The sequence below is a fragment of the Notamacropus eugenii genome, chromosome 6 (genome assembly GCF_028372415.1).
Source record: "Notamacropus eugenii isolate mMacEug1 chromosome 6, mMacEug1.pri_v2, whole genome shotgun sequence".
Lineage (NCBI taxonomy): Eukaryota > Metazoa > Chordata > Mammalia > Diprotodontia > Macropodidae > Notamacropus > Notamacropus eugenii.
Genome location: NC_092877.1, coordinates 298,065,950 through 298,075,875, shown reverse-complemented (window position 1 = coordinate 298,075,875; position 9,926 = coordinate 298,065,950). Strand labels below are relative to the sequence as shown.

Genomic DNA, 9,926 nt, shown 5'->3' with positions numbered 1-9,926 from the left:
ATTAGAATGTTCGGCATTTTGGGGTGGTGGGAGGGGACAAATGGGGAGAAAATTTGGAACCCAAAATTTTGTGGAAATGAATGTTGAAAACTTAAGTAAATAAATTTAAATAAAAAAATCATTTGCTGGGTACTAGAAAGAACACCGTATTATTCTTGGGTGCTAGTTCCAGGCAGCTGCAAACAAGTTGCAGCCTTGGGTAAGACACTTCTCTCTGGGCCTTAGTTTCCACATCTGTAAATTAAGGCTAATAGTTTCCCCTCACTATTCCCTGGTGATATAACAATCAGATGAAACAACACTTTACGCGTATACAAAGGTCTTTATTATTTATGATAATGGTCTATCTCCAAGGTATTTTATAGCTAGAAGTCTCATATCTGGGTATTGACAAGTACTCAGGGTAAAAAATTTTCCCCTCAAGTAATTTTATGAAGGACAGTTTTTACAAGGTTACCGAGATGCAGTTAGATCTGCCGATTGAAAAAAACACGAGACCATCTCAGGTGCAGGCAGTAGGAAATGGCACCATTCCAGGAAGGCAGCATCCTCAGAGACACTTAATCAATATGGTTTTGGACATTGGGTCATAACAATATCAATAAAAATATTATTTGTTTGGCTGAATAAGAATATGCAGTAACAACATGGATCTAACCTAGCCACTTATCCTGCCTCTCTGTGGTCCTCTGAGGTTTTAAAAGGAGAGATCCCAGCCTATGGATAATGATCTTTTGTTAAGTCTGTCAATGAAAGGTGATCATGGCAGCTATTTATTGAAGCAACAATGAAACCTCTCCTATAACCCAAACAGTCCAATAATCTCATGTTCTCCCTAAAACTTCCAACATCAGCCTAGGAAACAAATGATAAAGTATAACAGAGGGAAACCCCCACATTAGAAATATTTAATAAGACACAAATGTGCAGTGAAACCTGGGAAAGTCAGAGTCACAGAGATGAAGGGAGGTAAACTGACAGGGTCATTTAGAAATTGAACATCTTTCCCATAGCATTCTTTTTATGGGAAATAATTTTTGATTCAATTCACTCAAAAATTAGTTTTGGCTGCCAGGACTCAGAAGTCATAGTTGATTAACTTGTTAACTGTCAAAGATGGTTGTCCTAAGAGGAAAGGCTCTTAAAATGTCAGTTTAAAAAAATAACAAGATGTATGCTGAAATTGGATGGGTCTAGGACAGAAGAACCAGTTTTAACCCATTTTGTAAATTGGAACCTGTTATGTTGAAGCAATTAGTCAATCAGTAGGGATTTATTAAGTTCTTGATTACTACAAGCCAAGTGATGTGGTAGCAGTGGTGACCCCATGGAGAAGTGAAGCATCCCTTGTCCTCAGAGAACTTATATTCTAACTGAAGAGGGGAGACACTCTAACTAACACATACACATGTAGATATATACCAAACAGCAATGAGGTGGTTTGGAGGGAGGGCAGCAGCAGCTGGGAGGAATTGGAAAGGCCTCTTGTCAAGGGTGGTAGCTGAACTGAGTTCTGAAGGGAGACTGCTGGGACATCTCCAGTCATCCTAATCTATATCTGTCCACTGGACCCAGATGGCTCTGGAGGACAAAGTGAGGCTGGTGATTTTGCACAGCCCTGCCTCACTTAAATCCTATTCACTTGCAAGTCACGGCATCATCTTCCTGATGTCATGGTCCTCTTCGAGAACCAAGGACAACTCACACATGAAGGGAGACTAGAGATTTTATAAGCAGAAGTGAAGAGGGAGTTCTCAGCCCTTTCTTTGTAGTTGCCTACTAGTCAACAATGCTCAAGAGGATATTCCATGTCCCATGCTTCTTTACTCTTCTAATCCACCTGCAGCCCAAATAGATGATGACAATCTCAAGGCCATGGAAAAGATGGCATCTCCATGATAACTCATTATCTTCCTTCCCCGCTCTGCTGAATGTATCCTTGTTATGGCTGTCTTTGTGACTGTCTCTATTTCAGATGATCACTTTTGTATTTGTTCATTCATTATTTATCCTGAGTGTTCCATTCCTTTGGTGGAAGATAGATGATTCAATTAGATCCAATTCAACAAGCATTTATTAGCTTACTGTGTGCCAAGTAGTGTGCAAGGGGATGAGGACAGAAATACAAAACTGAAAACAGTCCCTGCCCTCATAGGACTTCTATTCTACTGACAAGAACAACACATATTCAGATTACTAAGCACAAAAAAATACACAAAGTTGATACAAAGCAATTTGGTGGGGAAGAGGTTTAGTATTAGGGGGCTCAAGTTAGGGGCCTCATGTAGAAGAAGGTGATACCTAAGCTGTGCCTTCAAAAAAACTAACATGCATAGATTTTTCCAAGAAGATCCCAGGCTATGGTGACTTTTGGGAATGTAGAATAATCCATTAGACCCCATTAATATATCCCTTCTAGTAGGTCTCCTAGGCCTCCAAGACATATACCCCACTCCCAAAGGGCAATGAGCACTTGAGGGTAAGCCTCCCAACCCCAGCATTTTTGTCATCATCGTCATCACTTCTGAAAGACTAGGTAGCTCTGGGGTAGCATGGGGGAATTCCTTCAAGCATCCAAGTTCCTAAAGAGACTTTCAGTATCTTCATATAACCTTGCTTCCTCCAAATAGTCTTATTGATACTAGGGATGTCTCTGGAACAACTGTCTGTAACCCCAGTGAGAGGCATCCCCCTCAGTTTTGCTGGAAGCACCTGTGCCAGAAAGAGTCCATGAAAGGGTTACTTCAGCCTTACAAACCTTCAGGCTGATCTCTGGGAAACATGTGAATTGGTGCCCCGAGCCAGCTCTTCAAAGGCACCCAGGGAAGAGGAGGGAAAGGAAAGAGCAGGAGAAGCGAATAAGTGCCTCCTTTCCCTTAAATACTGAAGTACCACTTGTCAGAGACAGATCACCCAAACCTGGGAATAAAGGAAAGTCAATTCTATTACTTTGGTGGAAACATATAGATGAACAATCTCAAAGTTACCGGGGCAAATGCTGCTTCTTGAACCCTCTGTCATCTTCTTTGGGAACAAGGCAGACAGGTTGCCTATACCTCCAGGTAAGGGAAAGAGAAACAGAACTTGAAGGCAAAAGACCAGGGTTCAAATACCAGTCATACCACTTCCCATGTGAGAGCAAGGAACTCAGAGATGGTTGATCAAACCCCTTTGTTTTACAGATGGGGACACTGATGTCCAGCTTGCAAATCCTATAGTTCCTGATTTTTCATCTTCTCCAAATCTCTACTTCCTTAACTGTCAAATCGCCAGTGGTGAAAGGCTAGAAAAGGAATGGGGAAGCTTTGGGCACAAAATAATGAGCGAACATTTGCATTCCAATTTTGTCTTTAATAAGCTATATTGTCCAGAGGTCTATTACCTGGGAGGATTAGTGATTCTTCTTTATTCTCTTTCACCAGCACTTGCTAAATCGAGCTGTGTGATGACTTCTCTGGTAGGAGGCCAGGAGGTTGCAGATTTCTGGTTTTAGTCTCACTCCGGGAACTGTAAACAAAGACTCCACTGTGGAAGAGGTACAAGGGGGTAAGGGGAAAGAAGAGAAAAAAGTACACAAGAGTGAATTCTTGAAGGTTTGCACAGTGTGTTTTTATATATGTTACAATGTTGTATCACATGAAGATATATCAAAAGATGTTATCAATAAATTATGCCAGTACTGGACTGTCTTTCATGTTTTCAATTAATGAATATCTATTGTCGACTATGGGTCAGCATTATACTCATAGTCTATGCCAGATGGTACTTATTATATGTGTTCTCAAAAAGTTGAGTGATTTTTGTAAAGTTAGGTATGGTGTGCCAGGCCCTGTGGCAAGAATCCTAGCTTCCAAGAGTCTACATTTTAAAGGGCTCATAACCTGACTTCTTAGGCTGAGATGCAGAAGATCCCATATCAACAAAAAACATCCCAGACAGGTTATTGCTACCTACTTAACCAAGGTCAGGAATAACCTAAAACCTTAACTGGAGAATTTCTCTACCAGTATCTATTTTTGCAGCGTTAGAACTCCTACAAATATGGGCCACTCTAACCCCGCTAACCTTTAACAGAGGGCAACACTTCATGAGGAGGAGAAGCAAGAAATACTTTAATGACATTACTTACTGAAACTTACTTGCAGTCAATTAAAAAAAAAAAAGAGGGAAATTCAAGTGCTGAATTAGCTTCCACTCTACCTAGAATCCTGCCTTGGGTAGCTGGTGCCCCCTCCCCTCTGGTATGGAATTTCATCTCTGCAAAGCTGGAGATGGGAGACACTGAGTTGCCTAGCTAAAATAAACAGTATGTCAACTTCACAGATAACTCTCTCTCTCTAATCAACTGGAGTCCAAATTCCCTTACAAGCTTCTTCCTGGAAGAAAGGGTCTCTTTTGCCTTTTGGGCTAGTGGGAGGGGCATTTTTCTCTCCTTCTGGGCTTCCCTGCCCCTAAAAAGCTCACTTTTGCTTGCAAAGAAAAAAAGGGAGAGCTAGAGAGACAGCAAACCATTATCTGGAAAAACAGCAGTGGGAAAGCAGCTAGTTAATCAAAAGGATTCCAATCCGTCTGTGGGCTGCTGCACTCTCCTTCCCACCCGGTAGAGAAAGAAAAAAAAGAAAAGAAAAGAAAACCGCTTTGGAGCCAAGGCATAAACCTACTCTCCTTCAGCAATCTCACAAATGCAAAACCTTCCACTCCAGTGACTCCTCATTAACTTACTGAATCTGACAGTATAATTATCGCAGCTGCTTCGCGCTTAGAATAAATAAATACGAAAGTGGGTGTTTAAAAAAAATCGAGAGGGAAAATTCAGTCATCTAGACAGTCAATAGAAAGAGTTTATTTTAAATTTTTATGTTCTTATGTATTTGGATCATTTGGGGGAGAGATAATGAGATAGTTGTCTTTCAGTCTAATTGAGTTCCTAAGCTCATGGCTGCTTGCTGTCACCTCCTTTCAAACTTCACTTTAACTTTTGTTCCTTAGAAATCTGAGATCGCTGCATCTCCATTTACTTCTCCTCCCTGCTGATAACCAGGTGAAGGCTCATTGGACTGGAGTGCGGAAAGTGACTTAATGGGATTGAGGATCTAAATAACCTTTCACAGGAAACAAGATAATCAAATCTCTCACTTGCCTTGAACAGCAAGCACAGGTTAGCAAAAACTCAGAAGCAAATGGGAAATTAAACAGTATTCAAAAAAAAAAAGTCTTGTAATTTCCCTTGTCATGTGGTGCCTGTATCGCTCACAGGCATCAACAAACATCAGCCAGAGTTGCTTAACTCATTTAATTTTCCAGGATGCACACAGCCCGATGATTATTTCTGTAATTTTAGCTCATGTGTATGTATATGGAGTTGGCATTTTCAAAGCCCAGAGAGGATCACAGTGTTTTAAATTGGAGTTGCTGTCTAACATGGAGTGCACTTACAACGCTGACTGAGGGCACATCACCCACTCTTCCGATTAGAGCAGATGATCTTTCCTCTTTTAATTAATTAGTGACTATTTACCTTCCCCTCTCATTCCCTCCCTCCTCCCTCAGAGGATCAACTTCATATAGGAACTTTCTTTCAATGAGTCAAAGGTTTTAAAAATAAATATCCTCCCATCACCCTTCTAGGGAGGAAGGGAACATTTTAAACAATGTCATTGCACAGATGTGGAAATTGAGGCCCACTGAACTCAAGGTTCACACTAAGAGAAAGTAAAGAATTCTGTTATTGCTTAAAAAAAATAGAGGCAACTGGACAGAGAGGATTAAGAAGTAAAAGTGTTTCTTATACAAAAGGTAAGAATTTAAGTTTCAAAGTTTCATGTGCTCAGAATATCTGTACTAGGAAATCCTATGTTGTTATGTAATGAACCCAGTAGTACATGCATACTCTGCTATCTGCTTCATCCAAGCAAATGTTTATATATGCTCAGAATCACAGTAGCATTTTCCCACGCTGTGGGTGATGATACACTTGGATGTATTTGTGGATACACTGGTGGCATTTTACATATGTTACCTCAATTTAATCTCACAGCAACCCGGGGAGGGAGGTGCTATTATTATTACCATTTAACAAAGGAGAAAACTGAAGCAAACAAAGGTTAAATGACTTATCTGGCATCGCATAGGTAGGAAGTGTCTAAGGTTGGATTTGAACTCAGGTCTTCCTGAATCCAGGTCTAGCACTCTTATCTACTGCGCCATCTAGTGGCCTGTTTCCTTTTCCACATTACTCTAGTGCATATTAAGTGTGTACATGCAATTCCTCCCAGATGCATGAGAAGAATGAGGGAAGACAGGAAGTAGTGCTCAATTAGAGGAACTTGTGGTCAATGAAAAACCATCACCACCTAGGCATTAAGAAAACATAAAGAAGATTCTGGACTTTGTGGAAAGGGAATGAATGAGACCTAAGAGGAAGCAGTAGGAAGGTGGGCTGTGGTACCTCTACCCTAAGGCTCCTTCTCTCAGTGCTTCAAGGACCCTGATTGTCTCTGGAATACAGAATCAGGTTCCCAAGAAAAACAGGGAGGTTAGAAGTATTGAGATACTTCTTTTTTCTAGGTAATTTAGATTCAGTTCTGCCAAGAAGCCCAAAGATGAACTTTAGAACCTCTGGGGTGTTCTCCAAACCTCCCCAATACAGACCCAGTAGCGCTCAAGGGATATGAGCTACCCAGGCATTTCCTGGCAACATGATACACAGTAATATGTCTCCAGTTCATTAATGTCTCCAGCCCATTCCAAGCAACCCAAGATTCTTGGTTGTATTCATTTTTCAGGTAAAAGGGAAGGAACATGATAATGAAAATTAAGTTAAGAAGGTATTTAAGACATATATATGAGTTCTGATCACACATACACATACACACATACATCTCCTCAGGGTCCTAGATATACAGTTAAAGAGGCCATCTAGAGTTCTAGGGAGATTAAGCAATTTGCCCAAAATAGCTTGTGTCAAAGATGGGATTTTATAATGTATATAACATATAATGTATATACATACACATATATTATGCAAATGTACATACATGGCAACTAGGGGATGCCACAGTACATACTGTGCCAGGCCTGGAGTCAAGAAGAAGATTCATTTTCCTGAGTTCACATCTGGCCTTAAACACTTACTAAGCTGTGTGACCCTGGGCAAGCCATTTAAGCTTGTTTGCCTCAGTTCTGTCATCTGTTCAATAAATTAGAGAAGGAAATGGCAAACTACTATACTACTCCCTTTGCCATGAAAAGCACAAATGGGGTCACAGAGTAAGGCACAACTGAAATTACAAAATGTGTGCGTATACACACACATGTTGCTTTTACTGTACCACATTGCCTTCAAGCATGTTTCAATGCGTGCATGCGTATACACATATATAATACATATTCATATATATGATCCTTGTGAGCTGTATCCACAGTGGAAATATTATATCATCTCTTATGTAATGTATATATTAGAGATGCATATGTGTTTATGTGTACAATAAGCTTTCCAGGTTAGCCACTGACTGACCCAGCCAGACGTTCTTTCCCGGAAACCAACTATAAAGCGAAAAGATTTTAAGATATCAATCTTGAGAGTTCAGCTCTACAGCTGGAAGGGATCTTGGCCATTAGTTCAACTCCTCTCATTTTACAAATAAAGAAACTGAGGCCCAGGGAAGTTAAGTGACCTCTTCAAGGTCAAAGAGGTAGAAAGTATTATTTGAACACAGTTCCTCCAATTGCAGAGGCAATGCTTTCTATTGTATCAGATCTTAAAAGCAAGGGGAAGAAAATAATATCTCCCAAGAGGGTCTCCCTCAACCCAACAGTGAAATACAGTTCTCAAAGCAAGTAATAAAAGATCCCTAAAAACCAGGCTCCTTAATGTATAAAGCACAAAGATGGAGCCATACTTTGCTTTGTTTATAGATGCTTCATGCTTTATACTGTGGACAATGTGGGACTAAGAAACATGCCTTTAGGAGACAAAATAAGCCCTAGAAATTGAGGAAGAAGTAGGGGAACTAGAGGGGGGGCAGCCATGTTTCAGGACTGAGCATGTAACCTCAATAAACTGCTTACTTAAGATAAACCAAGAACAAATAAGTGCATGAATTATTTTAATTTCTGTGGGGAAAGAGGGCACTTTTTTTCCCACTGAGATACAAAAACTAGAGGCAGGAAGGGATTTCTCATCCCCACTCACCTCAGCAAAGGCTGAGCAGAGTTCCTACTCATTTCTGTGTAGTTTACTGACAGCCTCCAGTACAGAAGAGAAGCCATACAAATAAGGACTGTCTTGTGGAAGATTTTAAGGTAGAAAGTTAGAAAATGCTTTTCCCAAGAAGTTTATAATGGATGTCTCTTTTCCTTAAAAGTTTCCTTGTCTAGTATAGAGACATCTTAGCTGTGTCAAAAAATAGTTGTTTGACTTAAGATTTCACTTTTGAAATTTGTTTTGATATACGCAAGTGCAGAGTGGTGTCTCACAGGGCCCAGTTTGGGATTTAGTATTAGTTAATGTTTTTTATTAGTGACTTTGATGGAATACAGAACACACATATTATGTTTGTGGGGAACACAGATATGTAATACCAAATCTTGACTCTTCTTATTCTCTGCCCCAACATTCTAAATGGAAGGTGACATCTTTGGGAGGAGGAAAATGGGATAAAGAGTTCATTTCAGAGACTTTGATGTGGGGACACTGAAGAAGGTAGTAACATATCTATATGCTGAAATAATATAGCTCACATAGCACTTTAAGATTTGCAAAGCACTTTACATACACTCTTGTATTTGATCCTCCCCATAACTCTGTGAGTGAGATAGTTATTATCTCCTTTACAGATAAGGAATCTGATGCTCAAGGGGCTAGGAGACTTGTCCAAGATCATCCAAATAGTAAGTAGCTGAGGAAATATTTGAACAAGTATTTGACTCCAAGTTCAGTGTTCTGTTCCTTGGGATATACCATGTCTTGAAAGCATTGCTGGATTCAAGAATGTTTCCTCAGTATCCCCCAGTGAGTTTTCTCCTTTCCCCTGTTTCTGGAGTTGAGCTCTCAATCCCTTTGGGACTCCTGACCATGGCAGGATACCATGTCAGCAGAGCATACAATTAGAATTAGAATGTAAAATGTCCGTATCAAGGAATGGGTAGAAATTAACTTGAAGAGATATATGTGTCCAAAAGTACAGATAAAGAGAAATATAGCAAGTTTTTAAGCAGAAGATGGATAATGTTAAACTTGGCACAAGTACCTCGGGTGTAACAATAGCTTAATAAATACTTTAAGTACGGCACAGAGAGGATATGAAGGATTATAGTGGCACATGAATCAGCAATGTACTGCTGCTATCAAACAAATGGAAAATGATGTTAGAATATATTAAAAGGAGTATGACATGCAAGAGCTGGGAAGCCATTCTTTTAGGCACAGGTTAAAAGAGCTATTAAAAGAAGGGAAGGCTGAGATAGTTTTTTCTTCCCTGAAGATGGAATAAGAGGAAATACAAAATATTCCAAAAGTCTTGCTGCAGTTTTAAGTCACTAAAAGCTTTACACTGTGCTCAGATTTCTGGGACACTCTGAATTATATAGGGTGTAATTTCCCACAATGGGAAATCTGGGTCTGGCACAATGAAGAGCTTTAAACTCCCAATAGTAGGTGAACTACATGGTATCTGGGGGACCCATCATCCAACTATTTGGCAACAAAATAGTTCTTACTCAGAAATGTCTATCCTCACCAGATCCCATCAAACAATTCTAAACGCTTGATCATTTTTCTCTTAAGACACTGTGAAAGACCTGTAGATTTGGTCAAAGAGGAAAGGGTTCTAGAGAGAAGGGTGTGAAAATCATGCCTAAGATTAGAGAAACAGGGCAGGACCACACAGAAATGAAAAAGAGCCTTTGATGTCTTTTCTGAA

At 39.9% G+C, this 9,926-nt stretch overlaps 1 protein-coding gene across 4 annotated transcripts in view; it reads right to left on the bottom strand.

The window, feature by feature from the left end:
• Window positions 1-2,056: 2,056 nt before the first annotated feature.
• Window positions 2,057-9,926, bottom strand: part of CDK15 (cyclin dependent kinase 15) — a 124,783-nt gene continuing 116,913 nt past the window's right edge. For 3 of the 4 annotated variants that reach the window (XM_072617298.1, XM_072617297.1, XM_072617299.1), the window contains one exon: window positions 3,333-3,525. In XM_072617298.1, coding sequence (XP_072473399.1) covers window positions 3,416-3,525 — 110 coding nt within the window. In that variant the 3' untranslated portion in view covers window positions 3,333-3,415. Of the gene's footprint in view, window positions 3,284-3,332; window positions 3,526-9,926 lie in introns of those variants that run through there. The other variant, XM_072617300.1, reaches the window with a different exon arrangement.